The 21,720-nt window shown below is 43.1% G+C and overlaps 3 protein-coding genes across 8 annotated transcripts in view; 1 reads left to right on the forward strand and 2 right to left on the reverse strand.

Annotated features, from left to right (window-relative positions):
• Positions 1-683: 683 nt before the first annotated feature.
• Positions 684-4,372, reverse strand: COQ7 (coenzyme Q7, hydroxylase). The gene is made up of 6 exons (XM_068206868.1): positions 4,264-4,372; positions 3,958-4,148; positions 3,429-3,543; positions 3,177-3,316; positions 1,554-1,622; positions 684-814 (listed from the first exon to the last, which is right to left on the reverse strand). The coding sequence occupies exons 1-6, from the start codon at positions 4,337-4,339 to the stop codon at positions 737-739; spliced, it is 669 nt and encodes a 222-aa protein (XP_068062969.1). The 5' UTR covers positions 4,340-4,372; the 3' UTR covers positions 684-736.
• Positions 4,373-5,500: 1,128 nt separating this feature from the next.
• On the reverse strand, positions 5,501-19,485 carry TMC7 (transmembrane channel like 7). 2 transcript variants are annotated; one of them, XM_068206880.1, is made up of 16 exons: positions 19,337-19,485; positions 18,927-19,158; positions 16,655-16,803; positions 16,140-16,307; positions 15,877-15,962; positions 15,226-15,371; positions 14,541-14,688; positions 12,921-13,091; positions 11,242-11,399; positions 10,265-10,382; positions 9,509-9,606; positions 9,007-9,190; positions 8,054-8,184; positions 7,629-7,784; positions 6,808-6,886; positions 5,501-5,657 (listed from the first exon to the last, which is right to left on the reverse strand). In XM_068206880.1, the coding sequence occupies exons 1-16, from the start codon at positions 19,386-19,388 to the stop codon at positions 5,598-5,600; spliced, it is 2,136 nt and encodes a 711-aa protein (XP_068062981.1). In that variant the 5' UTR covers positions 19,389-19,485; the 3' UTR covers positions 5,501-5,597. The 2 variants fall into 2 exon arrangements, with proteins under 2 accessions (XP_068062981.1, XP_068062982.1); XM_068206881.1 differs by lacking the exons at positions 18,927-19,158; positions 19,337-19,485 and adding an exon at positions 18,195-18,293.
• TMC5 (transmembrane channel like 5) overlaps positions 8,060-21,720 on the forward strand; it is a 37,802-nt gene continuing 24,141 nt past the window's right edge. For 3 of the 5 annotated variants that reach the window (XM_068206879.1, XM_068206873.1, XM_068206877.1), the window contains exons 1-3: positions 14,685-15,257; positions 16,593-16,691; positions 21,449-21,596. The gene's annotated coding sequence lies outside the window, so the exon portion shown is untranslated. Of the gene's footprint in view, positions 8,198-14,684; positions 15,258-16,592; positions 16,692-20,777; positions 20,818-21,448; positions 21,597-21,720 lie in introns of those variants that run through there. The other 2 variants (XM_068206874.1, XM_068206875.1) reach the window with 2 other exon arrangements.

The following is a 21,720-nucleotide window of genomic DNA, read 5'->3' on the forward strand; positions in this document are numbered from 1 at the left end:
CAATTCCACAGTGCTCCAAATTGCTCTCTCCACCTGTTTTATGACAGGGATCAATTCCTTACATGCTCAGGTAAAAAAAAAAACTGCAAACCAAACAAACCCAAGAAAATACCAAAAACCAACAAAAATATCCCCACCACAATGATAACAAAAAACCATAGTAAGTAAAATTCTACTTAAAGAACTCAGAACTGTGCCTGAAAAAAAGCCCACCCCAAACCACAAAGAACTCTTTAAGCAAAACTGGTCTCATAATACCAATTTTTATTCAAGATGGACTGAAAATAAATACTTACTATTACTTCCCTCATCCTGAAAACAAATATTCTTCTTGGTCTGTATTAACTATTTTAAAATGAGCTGCTCCAGCTTATTTCAAGTACACATAAATTTGAAGGCAACAGAGAATGTATTTATCATTTTTATGTGTGTGCATCCATACACAAATATTGTATATATAAACCATGTATATACATATTGTGCTGCCACCTTGTGAACAGTCTCTGAATAGGGAGCTTTAGTTCTCACAGACTCAGTTCTGCCACCTTTATTCACATTTAGCTCAAGTGACTTTAATATAGATGCTTTTTAAATGGGGACTCAATGTGACAAAGGATGGCTGAATCAAGTGCTTAGTGCAGAAAAATTTAAAAGACCGAATAAAATAGCTGAGTCTTCCACAATTTCCATATGCTTTTGTGTCAGTTTATTGCCACAGCTATTATGAAAAATATAACTAAATTCTTTCTGATAAAAATATTGCAGCTTTGCATCCAAGTTGTATGGCTGTCTTCAAAACAGAATAAGCTGGTGTCTGTAAAAAGAACAAAAGATTAAATACATTTACTGTAGTGTTTTGCTTGAACCAGATTGTGATAATGAACAGTAAGCACTATGAAAAAAAATCAAAATAAAAACACACACATGCCAAGAAAACCCCACCTGTATTTGCAGTCTAATCTATCCTAGAGAAAATTAAATTAAAATTTATCAACTTTTCAGAATATTTCCTCAACTATTTAGAACTATCTTTATCAACTATTCAGAATATTCCACAAATATAAGTCAAGAGAAAAAATAGGAGAGAAGTCACATATTCCCCATACAGTATCCAAGGGAGCACAGAATTTAGTTCAGCATTTCACACTTCCTAATAAGATGACACCTCCAATTCCCAGCCCTGTATGGATAGCATTTATTAGCCTTATCTTCAAAAATATTTATTTTAAATTGAAATTAAAAGAAAATTTAAAAATTTGCAGAGGACACCTCTTAGGAAAAAAATCAAAACACTTTTAACACTTGACATGAATTCCAACAGATTTAGTTCTGTTCTAGAAAAGTGAAAGTTATAACACGCAGGACATTCTTATATGTATCTTTGGGAAAGAATATCAAGAGCCTTATTTTCTACTTCTCAAAGAACCACATCCCAATCTCTGCGTAAGAAAGGAATCTCTAAGTACCACAAAGAATCACATCCCAATTTCTAAGTAAAGAGCAGCACATCCACATCCTCACTGACAGCATCAATTAGTCAACATTCTACTCACAGCTTCTGCATCATGCTCAAGCCCAATGTCATGGTGCTCCTGCTCATCATCCCGGAATTGCTTTATTACCTGTAAAATCAGCAGCTACTGAGCCTGCTTTGCAGAGAAATCAAGGCAGCCAGTACACAAAACTAGATGCTGTTGTCCATTATGTACACCATGGCAAGCCAGGGTCTCTCAAAAACTTCTTAAAGATCTGAACCTCCAATTCAGCAAGAAGGGAATTATTTATAGCATCCCCCTAACCTGAAGTTCTTCTAGTGGTCTCCAAAGAAGTCTTTAAGTTCAAGCTGCTATTTAATTAATGTATCACTATTTTTTCACTGTTCCAAAAAAATCTATAGTTTTTTTTTTTAAAAAGCCATAGTTATTTTTAAGACTGACTAGTTTCACACCCCCACATTACTTTGACAATTTGAATAAAGGAATTAAGGTCCCTGCCTTGCCAATCAGTAAGGGTGTTCCCCTGTAAGCTAACCAGGCTTTTTTGTTCATTCTAGCATACTCTAAAGAACAATTGTTTGTTTCCTAATTTTTCAGCTGGGACAAAAAGGTTTAGAGGATTTTCTCCTGAGAGGCCTGCAGATGACCAGGATTGCTTAATGAAGAGCTCAGCACTTACAGACACCTGGGCACTGTCCCTGCCCAACAGGTTTGCTTTGCTTTTGGTGTGCCCCCTAGTTCTCCTCATACTGGTTCTGTGAATAAACTCACTGCCTGGATTGTTCTCTTTATTTTGTGCCATCTCTATCTAGTTCATTATATCATTATCTTCAGGGGTGGTATTCCCCTGATGCACCCCAGCATCAGTGGTTGCTTCAGAGACAACTTCTGTAACATAGGATACATCGGAATAATCAGACTTTGCTACGTTACACTATGCACAACTGAACACACTGGTAGCCAGCAAGGCTGGAAATGAACCAGTTCCACCTGCTGCCTGTGGAAACAGCTCCATCTCCCACAACCACCTTACAGGAATGTGTCCCACTTGGATATCCAAAATGCTTGGGAAATTATTTTCTCACAGAGCTGAGAAACATCAGCTCCTTACAGACTGAGAGCACCCAGGACTAGAACATGAACAGGGTGCTGGCTGGCAGCAGTGCCAGGAGGGCAAACCCCACCCCGGGGTGTATCAAACACAGCATGGGCAGAGGGGCTGGAGAGGGAATCACCTCCTCGAGCTCACCCTGAGCAGCTCTGGGCCCTACAGGTTAAGGAGCATGTGAAGGTACTTGAAATGTCTTCAGAGGAAGGCAACACAGCTACTGTGCAATCAATCAATGTTTCCTCCTTTTGTTTCCCCTCTAAATCCTTCCTTTCAATTAAAATTAATCAAACTTAAAGCATAATTCTCTCACTTGAAAAGAACACAATGCATTACTGAAAGCATGCTGAAGATAATCCAACATATGTTTTAATTTTGGTGCTTGATCAATTTAGTGCTGCTGAAGGAAAAAGCATCCTTTTATTTTAATAGTTTCTGTTGGCTTCAGCATTCTAAGTGACAGAACAAGAAGATCCACTGTAAATTCTAAAGGCATATTATTTTTAAAAGACTAAATCACATCAGATAATTCAATCAGCTTGTTAAACTACTTTTAAGTCATGGTTAAATACCTGCAATAGCTCTTTGTACTTTTCTGGATCCTCTTCTATGAGAGTTCGGATCTGGTTGTTGTAGTGCTCTGATATACTCTCTTCCACAGCCACTGTGCAAGCCATGGCACCCTTCTTGCCAAGCAAAGCACTTCCAGCCCCTGGGATTGGGGTACCAGACACATGAGCACAATGAAATCTGAAGCAAAACAAATAATTTAACGCAATTGAAGGCTTCACAAAACAACAATAATAGTAATTAGCCAAACTCACCTAAAACAAAACCTGCTACGTTCCAGAAAGGCAATAAAACAGTAGGTCGAACTCTATAGGCAACCATGAGCTCATTGAACTTTTTCAGGTGGTCTTTTTCTTGATTCCACATTTGCTGCAAGAGAGGCAGATCACAGAGAAGTATAAAGCCACAACAGGCAAACATTTCCAATAAAACTAAAAAAAAAACAAAACAGCTCAGGCCACGTATTCTGTGATAGCTGAGGCAATACTGTAACATCACAGAAAAGAAATGGTGGAGAAAGGCAGGTACAGATCGTTATAAAAAGGACAGAGAGGATCGTTATAAGAAGGTAACATAAAAACATTTGCAAAACAGGACAACACTACAGCAACTGCAGCACTGCTAACTCCCTTACCAAGTACTCCACCGCTCTTTATAAACCCGCACGTTCGCAAGTGCTCAGAAAAATCTGGACAGTAATCTTGCCGTGAAGGCTACGAACTTTCACCATCATCCGGCCCTGTAACCACACGCAAATGAACCAGAGCCACGGGGACCGCTCACCTGGATGACGGGTCCCACGCTCGACCTGCCCAGCACGGCCATCTGCCCCGCATAGATGCGGTTGGCCCCGTACTCGCCCGCATGGTCCACGCGGATGATGCGGTCTACGACGGGCTTGTTGATGCCCCCCTGCGCCACCCGCCTGCTGCACAGCCTGAGGGAAGCCCCTCCGCCGGGCACAGGCCGCAGACCTGTCGGAGAGACAAAGGTGACGCGAGCTCCGCCGCCGCCCGCTCCCACCCGCGGAGCCGAACGGCCTGAGGAGCGGGGCAGGGAGCGGGGCAGGGAGCGGGGCCGAGCCCGTACCCGGCCCGCAGCGGAGGGGCCGGCGCTGCCACGGCGAGCACCGCAGAGCCAGAGCCGGGCCCGCGGCCGCTGCCATCGCGCTGAGCGCCGCGTCATCTCCGCGCGCCGCCTGCCGCCATTCCGATTGGCCCCGCGCGGCCAGCGCAGCAGCCACGCAGCTGTCAATCAAGGCCCGCGGCCTGGTTGCCGTGGGAACGAAGGGCGGCGCCTGGCGGGCGAGGCGGGAACTGCGGCGGGAGCGCTGAGGGCGGCCCCGGCCGGGCCCCACAGCGCGGCCAGGGAACGGCGCTAGGGTAAAATAAATAGCGTTTATCGAACGGCCCGTCCTTTACAGTGAGCACAGGAAACACTCCCAAACGTTGTACTGAAAGGATAGTGTCTCACATTGCCTGAGAGCCGGCTAATGCAGGTTTCAAACAATAAACGCAGTTTTGTACAAGAAATCTTTAATCCCAGTCTTTAAATGAAGGACTGGGTGAGTAGCCTACAGGGACGCACGGTCCCAGCAGTTCGGGCAAGACAGTGGAAATGAGAGATTAAGGGGTACTGACACACAGTATTGCCAACCAATAATTTAACTCTGAAATATTCACATTTTAGGACACACAGACCAGTAGTGAAGATGTTCATACAAGAATAAAACACAAATAATAATGACTTAAAACATTAAAAAACCCAAAAAAGGCCCCTCCACAGCAGCAAGGCTGGTGCCCCAACAGTGCTGTGCCTGCTGGCTTCTTCCAATCCTGAGTGTTTATTCAGAGCTCTTTTATCAGTTTGTTTTCTCTGAGCCATTTTGTGACCAGTTATCCAGTGTTCAACTGCTCTTGCTGCTTCAGAACAAACCCTCATGTCTAAAAATATTTAGAACATTTATGTCAAACCCATACCATATTTTCTTTTCCTATGCACTATTCCAACATACTTCCATAGATCTTTTTTAAAACCAAAGCAAATGAAAACATGTAAAACCATACCTTTTCCCTCTCTTGTGATTCTTATAGCATAATTTGTAAAAACAGCACAAAAGGATTTCAGTTCTGATCATATTTTACCCAAACTCCCTGAAAAAATAGGGATGTAACAAATCCCAACAACCCTGAAGCTGTATGAGCGTTAAAGTATCCTTTTTTGAACAGCTCTAACACAGTATAAATCAGCTGAATTTCCAAGTTTTGGAAACGCTAAGCCTCAGACCACAAGCAGCCGTTACACAGACCACAGTCCCAGGGTGCCAGTCAGCTGCTCAGGTTTTAGGAGCTGCAAATGCTTCTGCTGTTATCTTGCTGCTCTGAGAGTTTCAGGAAGTCAGGTTCTTTTGGCTTGTGTGGTTTTCAAGGATACCTCTGAGCTTCTGCTATCTTTCTGATTAGGAACATCTTGTCACGACTCTCCTGGAAAGACAGAAGAAAAGAATGCTCCACATGAACAGTGTTAATACAAGTCATCTACAACAGCTCAATTCTTCATTAGAAGTAGGTGCACTCACCACACTGTACTCCCCCAGCACACTCTCAACTGCCTGAACAATTTCAAGCTTACAATGGCCTTGACTTCATTTATCTCACCTCAGGTTACACATTAACAGCTCTGCAGTGAGCCTAGTAAAAACATCTCACACACCTCAACATTTAAAACCGTGCTTCCAGGAAGCTGAACAAGAGCAAGCAAACAAAAATAAAAAGCACAGAATTTTCAGAATTCCCAGCTGATTTGCGAACCCTTCAAAAAGCAGGTAGGCTTTTGTTCCTAAGTTCCTCACTCCTCAAAAATCTCCTCCAGTAGTGTTTTTCTGCACACAGGTGGTTAAATGCCATATCTAAAAGAAGCACATATCAAGAAATGAGCTATTTAATAAGAAAGTGAGAAGTCTCACTGCTGAGGCTGAGTTCTGACTCCAGCAGTTTGTCAGATCACAGCACACAGATGCTGTCAAAACGGGTTTTGATGGCCACAAAGCAGCATTTCTGCACTGGCACCCTTCTCCAAAGGGCTGATTAGTGGTGACTTGTTCCACTTTCAGTGCCTGCTCAAGCACTTCTGGGCCTACCCTCAAGAGCAAGACCAGAAAAGATGCAGTAGAAATACAGGCCTGGAGAGAAGGGTAGGGAGTTGGGTGCATGTTTCTGAGGGCAGAGAAGGAAACAGAAGTGGAGGCTGTGCAAGATGGTGGAGAGGACAGGTAACACAGGATTCACGTTCTTCTTTGGCAGAAAAAAACCACGGAGATAAGTGGATTTAAACAAGGCAACAGGTGAAAAACAGGGACGCAGCTTCTCAGGGGCAAATCTCTTGCATGTGTGTTGCCTGATATAACCAGACCTTGTTGCAGTTGCAGCTGGTACCCGAGAAAATCAACTCCACTGAGAAATACCACAATGCTTTGGTTATTTTTCCTGGGTAATTTGTAAAACATACATTACTGCCTGTTGCAAACACCAAATATTCAGGAGACTATGAAAACCAATACTCCTCTGCATGCCTCATTTCTGTACCCCTAAAGTTCTCTTTGTTGTGTCAGTAAAGTGTTGGGTCAGATCTTACCAAAACCAGTTGTTCTCTCAGCTGTTCAACCACTCGTTTATGTGCTCGAGCCAAGGCAATAACATAGAACATCATGATGCTGTAAACAACAAACAAAAAGGGAGGACTTGAGATTTCCTATGTATGTACTAACAAGTTCAGTTCAGGAGAACACATAAATGTGTGCTACAAAAGGAAGGGCTGGGTGGAGTCCTAAATAAGCCACATGGTTTTTCAAGCATAGAAGTTTTAGAAAGCATCAAGTAATAAGGCTCCAAAATTTGCCGACCGTTTAGTTAAACTGAAATGCAAAAAACTTTAAACTTAAGAAAAACACTCCTTTTTATTGGAAGACTGACCAGACCCTGGAACAGTGATGTGGAGTCCCTGTATCTTTGGAGATACTGAAAATTTAACTGGGTATGGTTCCTGCTCTACCATACCCAGAACAGGTATTGAACAGGAGAATTGGGTTAGATTCTCTCTACAGGTGACATCCAACCTTAAAAATTCTACGATTCTACACTGAATTTCATCTTACAGAGTAACTGTTTTGGGAGTTTTGTTTTTTACAGACTAGGGTTTGTGGATACAAGTTGTGATTACAGGGCTTACAGTATTAATTTGCAGAGGATTCACAGTTAACATTTTTCAGAAAGACAGTGTTGAATATGGGATGTACAGGAAGAAATGGAACAAAGCTGATGAGTGTGAACACATGGGCAGAGACATAAGGGCTGAGGATTCACATGGGTTTTGATGCTTTTGACTGCAATGGAAAATCTGGTCAATAGACTCTTGGTATGAGTTGCATAAGTGAATCAAGTCTCCACAGTACTCACCAAAGGATCACAAAAAAAGGCACTGCAAAGGCTTCTGATGCTATGCCAAAAAGGATCTGCTGCAGACCTGTTGGAAATTGAAGTATTGTATCTGGAATAACTTCCCACGAAGTGTTAAAATTCCTGAATGGCCCACATGCCTTGGAAGAGGGGATACTGTCAAAGAAGCAGAACAGTAAGATGTTATGCCAAAATGTGAAGATAAAATAATCCAGCACAAGCCCAGCAGCAGTTTGGTGATGCAGTCAAAGTGTCCTATGTCTATAAAACTCTAATTTTTGTTTATATGAACTAAGCTATAAGTTTATGTGTTATACCCTATATATTTTATTCCATTAATCATTCTAAAGTGTTGTGTCTGCTTTCACAGAACTGACAAGCTTAGAACAAGTGTCAACTTCACAGAACTTAAAATTGTCACTTACCGTGCTATGCTGAATCCCAGAGGGATAAAAGCCAAGAGGAGCCCAATCAACAGCACCACCAGGAAGAAAAAGTTGGAACTTGATGCCCTTATAGGCCTTGCTGCAGGTTTGCGTGTGTGTATCAAGACAATCTGAAGAGGGAAGGTGAGTAAAACTGTTACCAGCACATCTATATAGATATACATCCAAATATACTTCCCCAAGCAACTGAATTTTCTGCTCTCAAACATGCCACCAGCTACCACACAACCACATCCTTTGATGTGTATGGGCTGAGAAGGGCTAAGACAAGATTGCCCCACATTTTGGTATAAGTCAACATCTCCCAATTTGTGTAAGAATTTGATCCAGAGGACCTCACACACTTGCACAGAGTCAACAGACACAGGCATTTGGTGTATGATCCATGGCACTGTTGTTGACTTTGTTCTGCCACATCTTCAGTGGATACATCCCCTCTTGCAAGACCTAAAGCATCATCAAGAATTGGAGGCACAGAAGGAGCTGTGTGGTCACTGAGCAAAACTTCTGATAGTCAGAAATCACAAACATCCAACCCAGCTTGGATTTTCCATTTTGCTCCCAAATTTTTAGCATATTTTGCAAAATGTTGTCCAAGTTCTAAGCTGTGTTGCTAGTTAATAGATTACTGTAGGAAAGTGTTATAAACTAGCTTTGTTACATAAAAAGCTTTTCTTTAAAAAATAGGCAAATAATTTGAGAAGTAGTAACTGAAATGTGGCTTTGCTTGATTTCAAAGCAAAATTCTACTGTCTGTTAAAAGCACAAAACCTTACTGAAAATGGAATATCATTGGCTCATTCCATCCACTGCATCCACAGGTGGTTTTAGGGTTTTTTGTTGGTTTTAGATCATCTGCATATCTATATGCCTGCATTACAAAAAACCACAGAGATGTACTCAATTCCTTATCAAGCACGTGCCTTCATTACCTTTTTAACATAGAAGATGATGAAGTATTTTATAGTTGCTATTGCAGGGAGAAGCGGTGAAAAGAATGTTCCAATCCAGCAAATAGTCTGCCCATAAATGATTTCCAGGACATTGTCAGAAATTTCAAATTCCTTATGTCCAAACCACTGAACAAGCTTCCAAGAGCAATGAGTAACTAACAACCTGAAACCAAAGAATATTGTTAGTCCTGAAGTGAAGTTGTAGAATTTAGATGCATTCTAACACATTTGAAACACACACAACTTAGCATTTAAGCATTAGACAACATAATAGAAAAGGTCTGAAGAAAAAAGCTCTCAAATATCAAAACCTATACAGCCATCTGAATAGCAAACATGTGCTCAAACCACCAGAAATATGTTTATGCTTTATTTTAAAACTAGTAATTTGGTTAGCAATATGGGGAATTTAAAGCAGAAAAAAGAAAATGTGTTTCATATGTCATTTGTAAAAATATGCTCAAAAAGCAGAGATACATACTTTCTGGGGAAGTCTGCAAACAGGGCCACAGCAAGGATTACAATAAAATCAAATATCATCAGTTTGTACATTTCTTGCCCAACATCAGATTCCCAGCACTATAAAAACAAGTCAGGAAAAACAAGATTAGCAGTCTAAATAAACAAGTGAAAAATCTGTCTATCACTAAAGCAATAACCCCCTCAGTTAACACCATGAAGGTTCAAAGGCTATTAACTGCAATTTCTAAAATATTCAAATATTTCATAGTTCCCGTGCCAAGCTCTTCACTTTTTTTTTTTTGTTTGATTTTAGGGTTTTTGTGTGGGGTGGCGGCGGTGGGGTAGGGTGGTGGCTGGGTGTGTTTGGTTTGTTTTTGGTGGTTGGGGTGTTTTTTTGGTGGTGGGGTTTTTTTTGTTTGTTTTTTGTTTTTTTCTGTTTCTTTTTCTTTTGAGGAAAACCCATTTGTATTAATGCTGCAAAAGGCAATAGCACAATGTCTCCAAAACATGGCTACCTCAGACAATCCTTGTGGTGGACAGAATGTCTAAGGAATCATCTGTCACTGGACTAACTCTAATCAGAGTTTTAGACAAGCAAAGGATATATGTGTAACAACCGTACTGGTTTGCACTGAGCAGTGGGAATTAACACCAGGTATAGCATGAACGGCAACCCCAGGGCTCCTACTGAACACCTCTAGACAAGCAACTCTCATGGAAAACAAATCTCTGTTCACAAGTTCAGATGATTAAACACCAAGATAAATCTGCTTACAGGATAGAGTTTGTAATTGTATCCACAGGGCTTACACTTGTCACTGCCACAACCGGCGATCTGACTCCACAGTGAGAACAAGAGAACGCCAATATTGGCCAACCGCACGAAGACACACCTGGAAGAACGGCAAAACCTAACTCCAAATGTGCCAAAAAACAGCCATGTTAACACTTGGCTCACCTTGTACAGGAGTCCAAGGAAGCCTTAAAACACAAAAGGGTCATGCAGACCTTTAAAAGGGCAGCCAGCCAGACAATAAACACATTTCTTTCCTTAGTAGTAAGTTAAAATTGCTTTTGACCTTCTCAGCTTTAGGCTACAGTCCCTTGTTTCTTTTCTCAGTAGTGTTCCTAGATCAGTCATTTCAGATGCAGATCTTGATGCTGCAATGGGTTGCAATTCCCTCAGCTACAATTCTGTGTGCAGCATTTCCATTTCATGTAGCTTCAGGCCTTCTGAGGCACTTGGCCAAATCACAGATATAAACCATGGACTTGCAGAGTTCAGGTGCTTCAACCCAGATCTTACTGCCTTAAGCTGCTAAACATCAGCTCTTACACTGACACATCTTCTACCCCAAAACTTTTAACTTCTGCCTTGAGCAAAGCTGTGCTTCAGTCCCTGCTGCACACTCACTTTTGCTCATTTAGGGAACTGCTTCATGCAAAGCAGTGAATCCACAGCTCTGCAGCCACAAGTTCTCTGCTGACTGTTTATTCAGGTTGAAGATGTCCAGACCACACAGCTAAATGGGACCAAGAAAAAATTTGGACACTGCATTGGATTGCACTGCACTGTCATGAAAACACATTGTTCCCAGATTTAAAGTTTCCAATTAAACATTGGCAAAACAATGCCTCCTTGGTTTCCAGTGCCAACTTCTCTGCTTCTTGATGTTTCAATGTTTACAATACATATAGCCTACCAAGAACAAGTTGTTGAAACATCCAAGGACACAATAAAAACATCTTTACCTCAAGAGTGTCAGCTTGATTTCAAAGGCTGGTGTATAGTCTTCAAATCTGATCAGAAATGCAAAGATCAGAGGACCGATGAAGTTGGCCAGTGTGATCACCATGGAAGGCAAATACTGCACTAAGAGATTAACCTGGGAGTTTTCATTGCCAGTGTCCTGCAGGATAAGAGATGAGACAAACACAATGCTCAGAGAAAGACACCTTCCTGAGCATGCTAGCTGCAGCTACACACCAGCCTGCCTTGTCCAGGATTCAGACAGCATCTTTTACTCCATCTTCATCCTCCACCAACATTTGCACCAAGCAATAGGAAACCTGTTGCACCAGGTGCAACATGAATGGCAAACCAAGGGCTGATTCTGAATACCTCAAGACAAGCAAGTTTCATGGAAAATAAATTTCTATCCTTTATACGAGCCTGATCACTGCTATCTCTGCAGTTTGCTGCTACACACCCTTGCTTTCTCCTACTCCTTTCACCCGGAACTCCCTCCCCCTCCAGGTAAGAGTATTTCTGTGCTTCCTCAAAGCTTCTGTTTAAAGACGTTCAACTCACCAAGGTTTGTGTCTGACTGTTGCTAACCAACACCAAGGCTACCAGGTTTTACAACCATTCCAAGTGCAGACACTTTTCAATTTATTCTTACTGGTGCCAAGCAACTCCCCTGACTTTTCTACCATCCTGACAAGCATCCTGACTGCTCATTAAGACAAGGTCAAGATATCAACCCTTCTACTTAAAGCCCACAGTAAGTGAATCTGTTCTTGAAGTTGTTCAGTGTTGTGCAGTCCTCTTCTCTGCCCTCAAACAATACTTCTGACATATAAATTTATTTAGCCCTCCACTTCCTGCTTCTGTCTGTGCAATCCTGGCAGTTTACACAAGTTCAGAGTTAGGTTCATGAGCACAACTTTCCTTGTGAGCAGCTAAGTCCATCACACCAGGAATTTACCCAGGGGAGAGAAAAATGGTGGTCCCCATTTCTACCAGACTAATCAAACCCAGGGGTTCTACAGAGAAGTCAGTTACTTTTGTGAAGCTGTCACAACCAGAAACTTGTCTGCTTTGTTCTGCTTCTGAACCTCTCTTTCCATGTGCTTGTCCTGACGGACGTAAAACCAACTCAACCTGATTCTTTCTGCTAGTGATGCAAGAACCTTTGCTTCTGAAAACTGCTGTGATCAAAGCCTTCCTGTTGCCCCACACAGTGGTAACTCAAGCCACAAGACAGATCCCAATCTTCACTCTGCCCTCCCCTGAAGTGCATTTTTGCAGTTGACAGTGAACCAGATCATGTGAAACAGATCATGATGAAGTTTGATTTAACCAGGTCAGTTCTCCCAGCCAGTTCACAGTCCAGACCCAGCAGATCACAGTGAGCGGAGCACAGTTACAAGGGAAGGGTAGTGAGGGCTGCTCTTCTTGTCAGCTCCAAGGCACTCAACACTGAAGCCTCTGCAGCAGTGGGAGACATTACTGGGGAGCCTTTTTTGGCACATGGTTCTTCATCTTTCCTGCTCTCATCTACTAAAAAAACTGTAAGTCTGTAGAAAGCATTTTCACATCCCTGCATGAAAGGTGCTATATTAAGATACTTGACTCTTTCACAATAGTTCCTCTTGCTGTAATCACCAGCCTTCACCGAATCTGTCCTAGTGTCATTTCTTATACTCACATTGGAGTTTTCTTGAGAGAAGACAGTTACTCTATAAATTGAGTAAAAACATCCTGATAAAATGGCAATGACAATTATATTTATAAATATTCTCAGAGAGTAGATGCGTAGCTTTTCTCCCATTTTCCTCTCAGCTATTTTTTGCTTCAGTTTTTCTTCCTGCAAGTCTGTCTACAAAGAAAAGGAAAAAGACATGCAGTTTTTTGGTGCAGCATACAACACTTAACATTGTCTTCTACCCCAAGAAGTGCAAATCTGTAGCCTGTTCTAGGAGAGTCACTCTAGTGCCTGCCCAAGCGCACGTAACCGAGTGTCTTTTCTTTGACAAAACAGGTCCATGCAGGAATGGAAGCCCTTGTGTGCTCAGCCTCCTCGAGCTGAGGGCTCTGTAGCCAAAGACAAGTGTCCTGCAATCCTCTTCTCTCTACTGTATCAGTAACACATTTCCTTGAGGACAGACAGTTTGCCTGTTTGCTGAGAGAGACGGATCTCAGCTTGAAACTAAACTCTGAAATGGGTAAACCAGTCACTCATCTCATTACTTCTGCAGGCAAGTAACCAGCCCTCACCACTATGGCTCAAAATTTCTTCTACTCTTTGTGAAGAAAAAATTGGGGGATGGCACTGAAAGAAGGAAGAAGAGTCTTGAGCAGCTTGTCATGTAAACTTGGTGTATTTCACCTTAACTGACATGAAAATACAGTATCTCCTGTGAAGGCAATTTAACCTGGGCAAACCCATGGAACACCCATATGAGTGTATTTTCAGAGGACTTATGTCCATCAAACAGTAACATTAAGGGGCTAGTTCTAAGATGTGTGTTCTGGAGGCAAAAGTGTAGCAAGTGAAGTAGGTTCTGATTCTGTGATGAAAATAGATGACTGTGAAATCCACTAGAGCAGAAAGCAACTCACTGTAATTTATGAAATCTGCAATTACCACTTTGTGGTTTGAAGTGGAAGCATCTTCTCAAAGGTAATTTTTTCACTACACAAATCTCTGCTTCCAGTGTACAGAGAGCAAAAAGAAGGTCCTTGTTTTACCACAAGAGCCTTTCAGACTCTTTTCAGAGTTTTACGATTTGGGAAATCTATAGCTGCATCAGCATTTTGTATGTGCATGTGTGCCAAAGACACCTAGTGAGAATTTTTCAGTATCTTCTTACAGCAACAATGCTCTCAAACAGTACAAAGAGCACCATCTGAATTTTATTTCTCCCCAAATGACTGCTTACTGCACTGCATGCTTAAATCCCAGAACACTCCAGCTGATCCCTGCAGGGTTTTGCCTGCAGCTGGGAGAGATTTTCCTGTTGGACTACGCAGAAACTAACACAGGAAGCAGGACTGGAGTGTGAGGAAGAGGCAGATAAGCAGCTAACAGGCTGGCGTGGGTCCCCAGTGGATGGGGGAAGGGCCAACAACATCCGTGCCAATCCTTCTCATGTCACCACGACTCCAGCTACCTAGAAAGCATGCAAGAGGATGTGGACTGTACCCCCAAAACAAGCAACTTCAATCCTTCTTAACTTTATTCCCTTATCTGCAAAATTGCACCCATCTCTTTTTAGCCATCTAAGCTGTATGAAACCATAATCACAAAAAGGCAGAAGTTACTCACCTGGAGCTCATATTGCAAGCTGCGATGTTTCAGCCGGGCTGCATTTGGATCTGTAATGCAGAAGTCCCAGCCTGCAAAGACTTTGTTACAGTAACTCTGAAATGGATCTGCATCATGCACTAAGTTTTGTTTAAAGCCTTCCACAGACCTAGAGAGAAATTTGTGAGAAGATGTATTTTATGCACAGGAAAAACACACACAAGCAACCTGGCTGATCAAAGACTAAATGACTCCCTCTGTGAGCAAACTGTCACCTTTGCTTAGTACCAGCCAGTGTCTGGGACTCTCTCAGTGTGAGATTCTGCAGCAGCTGACCCTGACTGGTACAGGTTATTCCTACCTGCACTTCACCACAGTCACACCTTCTCATCTCACCCAGACCCAGCAAAGGAAACTGAGATGGCACAAATAAAACTCAACCAAAAACCCCTAAAAAATCCTCCAAAAAATTCAGTATAGTAGAGGAGCTTTTACTTGTAGGTATGCATATATATGAAAAACTGATACTTCAAATTGCTTTCTTTTTCCCCAAGCACTCCAAGGCTACTGTGGCACTGCATCCTCAGAAAAAAGACTCCCCATTTCCACATAAACAGCTCTAGAACACAGTATGTTCCCTTCAAGAAGGAATACAACCGAAACTGTGCAACAAGTAACAGTAAATAAACAACACCAACATGTTTACCTCTTTATTATCCAGAGGGAGCTTAAGGTAAGGTAGGCAAATGTAGCCAGCAGGTATGCGAGTGGCAAGTTGTACCTCATGATACTGATCCATACAGCATCTATTGAGTAATAGCCATAAAACAAACTTGTCACTTCAAGGAATCCCTGTGAAAATGAAGTTGAAATAGAATTTGTAACAACAGCAACAATTGCCCCATTAAATCCAACCTGGCATTAAACAATCATTTTGCAAAATTAAAATTAGGGCCCCCAGCAAGCTACAAGTCTGTAGCTTCTAAATACTCCCATTGCCTCTACCAAACTGTAGTGCAGGCACTGTGTCCTTAAAATCCCTCCCCTCTCCAGTCAAAGAGTTGCAGGACACAGACACTGGGACCCTACACAGAGAGCACAATAGGCAGTGTGCTCCAGAATAATAAAGGGGTAGCAGCTGGGGAGGAGAGGCACAGGCTGCAGCACGTGGCCAGCCAGGCCTTGTGGTCACTCAGTAAAAGTCAGTGTGAAAACTGCCCTTCTCAGAAATAACCTACCCCAGTGATGCATATGCCTTACCATTTTTCAAAATTATCAAAGCTTCATTCCACAAGTTTTTTTTTTTCATTTTAGATGCTACATGAGACAATTTAAAAAAAAACAACTAATTACTTACAGTGCCACTGAGCAAATCTTTGAGGTAAGTATAGAAGTAAATAAGTCCCTTATTACCACTAGGTTTATAAATTGTGCAGGTATCATCTGTCAAAAGAAAGGCATGAAAAGTCACTCAAATGGTAACGCCCACTGAACTGCAAGATCATGTTAATTCAAACATGCCACTCTTATAAAAAGGCTTTCCTTTTTTTCAGGGAGGTGGAGAGGAAGCTGACGGAAAGCAGGAATCTTACAATAGCTGTACACACAGAAGTTGTTTACCTGTGTTCTTTGGAGAAATGTAAGCAATGGTACTGTTGAATATTCCATATTTAGAAATTATGGTGGGAAGAGTAACAAAACTGAACATCAGGATAAAAATTATAAAGTTCAGCAGGACCAGAAAGCGCAGGAAGGAGAAGTAGGACTGGATGCCAGTACCAAATTTCCCTGGGAATAAAAGAAACGTGCCAATAATTAAGATGATAAAACCACTGAAAATACAGAGAAAGCAGATTATAAAATCAGTTTCACTGAACCGAAGAAACATTGTTAAAGCTAGTTTTAAGTACTACAGACTTTTAGCAATATAATCGAAATGCAGGTTGGACATATTAATAATTTTTTCCAATGTATTTCCTTCTACCATATAACGGATTTTACATTCAGCAAAAATAAGGGAAGAAAGTAACTTTTTAAGCACATGTAGTTATATCTGAAACTATGCTCACACAGGTAAAACTGCCAATAACAGAAGCAACTTTCCAGAGGAGAAATGGACATCAGAATAGAAATACCTTCTATGCTGTGAATATCATGTCGCCACAGCACCAGGTAAGATGACAAGCCCTTGACTTCACTGAGTGCTTTTTTCAATGATTTACTGCTAGTTCTTCTCCATTTTTTCCATCTAGATAAATGTTCTGTATCAGCCTGCTGAGAGTCCCTAAGAAGCCAGAAATACAGTTACTGAGCACAAGAAATAATTTTTCTCTCCATGTAACAGGGCTTAGCAGGATGGAGCCTGCCCACAGCCTTCAGGGGAATAGCTGCAGACACACAAGCTCTCCCCATCTGATCTTGCTGGTAATGGCAACATCAACTTAATTCAAATAGGGCAAGCTCTCTCATGAAAAACTCTCACCTCTCTTGGAGAAAAAACAAATACAAAAAACCCCCAACAAAACAAAATTGAAAATAACTTTTTGAAAAATTTGCTGGAAAGTGCCAATTCAATGAATTTGAGAAAATGTTTTTTTGCCAACACCTCTGGGGATACCCTGTTCTAATGACAAGCTGCAAAGAAACATTGAGAATGTGCCACTGTCTGTAATTTTTAACCACTCACTTATGGATTTTCATACTATATGAATACATTTGCATTTTAAAAATTGCTGCCTGGTCAGCAACAGCATCAAGGAGAATTCTGAGTGGCTCAGTTTTCATTTTGTTGTTTCTTTCAAGAAACCTTAAAACCAGACAAAACTTCATAGAAACATAGCTTGAAAATGGACTTGTATGCAGCAAATCTTTTCCAGCCTCTGACGCCACTGAAGAAGGGCAGCAGTTAAGTAAGTACCCGTGAGGACACGGTGCTGGGGTACCAAGGTTTCAGTTTTAAAAGATTGTAGTCAACCCTACTCATGTGCTCAAGGGATGCATGCCATGTGTGCTCTGTGTTGCTTGCTTCCTCATCCTTCCAGCATTTTGGCAGGAAGTCAAATTAAACCTATACAAACAATCAGGCAGCAGATGACCTCAGCTTTAAGAGCAAATACAGCTCCTCTCAAGAGACTTCATTCTGTGGAAACTACAGGCTGCAGTTTGCAGTGTTTTAACTCCGCAGAGCAGAACTGTCTGGTCCATGCTCGGTTTGCATTGTAAATAGAAGCGTGGGCTGCATATTCATCTGAGTTACAGAAGTTGAGTGTTCAGCTCTCAGGACGTTTATGCCAAGCACTTTGTGTTGGCAGCTGCTGCACAAATGCAGATCACCGATCTGTAGAAGTGCCAAGAAGCCCCACCAGAATCTCTCAGTGCTAACATGTGTAAACAAGCCTGGGACATTGCAACTCCACTCCTCCCTCCAGTTCCTTTTTATTAAAGAACTGAACTTTGAGTACCCAACTTCAAATACAAATTCAGGGTATCAAGCACTTTCCTTTACCGTGACCTAGATCTTCTACTGTTTCTTGTGTACAGGCTATAGAGTTAAACTCCAGGGTCAGGCTGTTTGCTACTGCTCTTGCAATAGTGTAGCTCTTGTTCTCCCTGGAGTACCAGACATTAATTGTACTTCCACCTCTCTTCTGGTTCATAACTTGAACTACAATGTACCTGATTTAAAGGTGCAGCTGTTGTCTGACAGTGCAAAACCACATCCTGTATCCTCTGTTCTCAAAGCAGCTCTCAGCTTAGCAATGAGACACGAGATAACAAGCACTGAATTTCAGGCGGGGCAAAGCAAGGTCTCTGCAATCCCTCCCTCCGGGGGGTTACCACTAGGGGGGCAGGAACAGCCCACAGGAAAGAGTCATTTAAAAAGGAATGGGGCGGGGAGAGAAGATAAAAAGAAGCAAAGGTGCTGGGAAGTTTCCTATCAACTGTACAGAGCCACAGCAGAGAGAACATTGCATTGTGTAAGACAGCTAAGCAGACTCAAGAGCAGCAGCACTCGCATAGCAGCGGGGGCGGGGGGGGTGCGGGGATGTGTGTGTGTTCATGCAGATAACTCACAGTGACCCCTGAAAGCACAAAACCCCGGGAAAAAAAAAAAAAAAAAGTAACAAAAAACCAAAACGGAAAACAGTGAGAAACGCATTTGTTTGCTACAGGTAATTCCCAGTTTTGACTAATTTCTTCCAATTCAACCTACTTCTGCCCCCAGTCAGCGACTCCCTCGAGCCAGCCAAGAGCACTCGGGCACCCTCTTGTCAGAATCACATGCCACAGGCTAAAACAGATACAGCCAAACCCAGTTCTGCTTCACCCTTCCAGCGCACCTGGGTTGTGTTGAGGAAAAAGTCATTTAAAAAAACCAAACCAAGGAAGAAACGCGCGACGATTAACCTTATTCTCCTCTTCTCTGCCATGGATTTCGGGTGCTCTCTGGCAGGGCGATCAGCCAGTTCAACTGTCTCCGCTCGGGCCGCGTCCCCGCGGCTGCCGGCGGTGCCCAGCAGGGCCGGCCGGCGCTCCTGGGTGCCCCCGCGGCGCCTCCGCGCCGACTGGCAGCTGGGCAGCTCCTGCAGGAAATCCACAGGTGCGGCGCCGTGCGGCTCCTCGGCAAGGAGAGAGAGCCCTGCGAGGGAGAGAGAGGCAGGGGCTGCGGGTCGGGGGTCGCGGCTCCAGGGCAGCCGGGACCCCGCAGCGCCGCTCGCTCCGCTCCCGTGCCGCGCCGTCCCTCCATCCTCCCGCCACCTGCGGGGGCCGCCGGTGCTGCCGCCGCCCCGCCTGCCCCGCCTGCCCCGCGCCCTCACCGCCGCTGTCCCGCTGCCATGCCGGCCCCGCGGCGGCCCCCAGCCCGCTCATGTCTGCGGGGGAAGCCGGAGCCCCGCGCCCGTGCGGCCGTTTCCGGGCGCGGCGGGGCCGTGGGGCGGCGGCTGCCGGGACGGGGCTGGAGGGCGGGGTGAGGCTGCCCCGGGGCCGCCTTCCCCCGGCCCACACCCGCCGGGGGCGCCCGCAGCCAGCAGGATAGCGTTTCGGGAGTCCAGAGTCCTTCTGTTCCTCTTAGCCCGGGCTTGTTTTAAACTTTCCGTGAAGATACAGGGTGTAAAGGCTCCTGCCACCAGCCCGCCCTCTCCGCTAGAAGGGGCTCACGCACCCCAGGTGCGGGGCTGGGGGTGTTCTGCCAGCTGGGCATCTCACCGACGTTTGGCTTGGAAATAAGTTTAGTTCCCATGTCTTCCGTCAGTATTAACTGCCCGCGCTGGTGTTGGGTGCTGTAAAAACTTACCAACTCCGATACCTTGTCAGTTCTCGTTAGGTCACAAGCCCGAACTCACAGCTTGTTCTGTGACTGGACGCAGTGGCGCAGGCTGCAGTGGAAACAGCACAGCTTTACTCTTGAATGTGAAAACTTGGTGTGAACTGGAGCAAATGAAGTCAGTAGATGCTGAACCTTTTTTCCCATCTGAGAGCGAGGGTGGGTTTTGTGTGAACTTGTAGTAAACGTCTCAGAGAGACTTAGTTATTGGAACAATTCTTGCCTCTTGTGTGAAAATAACAGCATGTGTGACAAATAAAGAAATGAAACCTCCAGAAGTCTCGAAAGCCTTACGTGGAGGGGGAGAAAATTATTTCTAGCCTTTCTTACTTTATTCTACTGATAGCTAAAAGATAACCAGATTTTTCTTAACATTCTTCATGCACTTTCTGCAGTAGTTTTAAAAATAAGTCATTATGAGGCTTCAGAATGCTGAATCAGACACAAATGAGCATGTTTCTTCTGTTAGCTGTGTGTCATCAGCTCAGGTATGTAATTTTCAAATTGTTTTGCTAGCAACAATCTATGTCGGTAATCTATTTTCATAATAAAACCATAAAATGTTGTTGATAAAAATAAAAGTTCTCAAAGTAATTTAGATGTACATGTTTGTAATCTGTGTTACCAGCAGAGGTGAAAGGTATATCTTAAGGGGAATTGTTGTGAAATACAGAGACATGGAATTAAAGCACAGCAACTTCCTTATTGCACTGAATGACTTAAAAAACCAACATAGAAACACACTGTGGCAGTGTTCTTGCCTTTGTACTGGCAGGTTTGTCTTTGTGATGATCTCAAAGGTTTCTTCCAGCCTTGATGGTTCTATAAATAATATGGATTTTTAGCTATTTTTGATGAGAACAACCTATAACTTGCCCTCATCCTTCTATAAGTTGCTCTGGAGGCCTATTACTTTTTTCCCTTCTCATTTTCAGAGAGCTCAGAGATTTCAGAGATCAGGATGAGTTTTGCCAGGTGGGAGTTTTTGTATAGCGAAGGCTGATGCTGTGAGAGTGTCAGCAGGATCGGAGTGTTGGTGACAGAGCTGGACACGTCAGTGATACATTTGCACAGGTGATTGTGGTTCCTTGGTTGAGCGCCACATTTCATGGGATTCATTTGAACAACTCCCAGCTGATCATTCTGAAAAACTCAGGGCATGGAAAATAAAACCCCTCAGCAGCATTCCTGAAAAATCATTTAGTGTTGTTGAGCATTAGTGTTGCTGAGCCTGTGATTCATGTGCTGGATAAGAATGTGCATTTGTACACACTGTTACTGGTGCCTTGAAGCCACCCAAGCATGGGCTGTCTTTGTGTGGCCCTAAATAGGAATATTTGCAGGGTAAAGCTGCCCTGGGGTGTCATCTGGGGTGGCAGTTTCACTTTATATTTATGTTTCTTTTTTTACCAAGAAGAATACAAAGAGGAAAGGTGAATAATACACTTGAGGTTAAATAAACTCTTTCTGAAACTCTGTGTGCTAGCGAAGTATTGTGTTAATGATCCCATGAGAACAAATTTAAATAAAGATTGGAGGAATTGAAACAAGATCGACTTCCCCAGGAATTTTGTGAGAACATTCTCTAACGTTATTTTTTTTTCAGTTGAGAAAGCTTTTATGACACTTGGAAATGTTTCAATGAATTTTATGGATCACAGCAATCCCAGGTGGAAAAACAGGAAGACAGACATGCTGAGGAGGAGAGAATGGATGATTCTACCAGAGCACAACAGTCACATGCAGGGAATGCGGTAAGTTCCACTTGTATATCATCTGTCCAGTGTTCCTTATCCACAAAAGCAGCAGCGCTCAGTCTGTGCTGAGCATGGAAGCCAGTGCCATATTCTGTTTCCCAGCATGTTGGAGATAGGTCTG

The sequence above is a fragment of the Anomalospiza imberbis genome, chromosome 16 (assembly GCF_031753505.1).
Source record: "Anomalospiza imberbis isolate Cuckoo-Finch-1a 21T00152 chromosome 16, ASM3175350v1, whole genome shotgun sequence".
NCBI classification, from domain to species: domain Eukaryota; kingdom Metazoa; phylum Chordata; class Aves; order Passeriformes; family Viduidae; genus Anomalospiza; species Anomalospiza imberbis.

What these genes read in the sequence shown, in the direction of transcription:
- COQ7 (XM_068206868.1), bottom strand. Translation starts at nt 4,339, where the DNA reads ATGGCAGCGGCCGCGGGCCCGGCTCTGGCTCTGCGGTGCTCGCCGTGG. An exon ending in GCGTGGGACCCGTCATCCAG is followed by an intron (nt 3,544 to 3,957) that starts GTGAGCGGTCCC and finishes CCTCTCTTGCAG; the next exon opens with CAAATGTGGAATCAAGAAAA. An exon ending in AGTACAAAGAGCTATTGCAG is followed by an intron (nt 1,623 to 3,176) that starts GTATTTAACCAT and finishes CTGATTTTACAG; the next exon opens with GTAATAAAGCAATTCCGGGA.
- TMC7 (XM_068206880.1), bottom strand. Translation starts at nt 19,388, where the DNA reads ATGAGCGGGCTGGGGGCCGCCGCGGGGCCGGCATGGCAGCGGGACAGC. An exon ending in CATTTCTCCAAAGAACACAG is followed by an intron (nt 15,963 to 16,139) that starts GTAAACAACTTC and finishes TTCTTTTGACAG; the next exon opens with ATGATACCTGCACAATTTAT. An exon ending in TCTCTCAAGAAAACTCCAAT is followed by an intron (nt 11,400 to 12,920) that starts GTGAGTATAAGA and finishes CTTATCCTGCAG; the next exon opens with GACACTGGCAATGAAAACTC.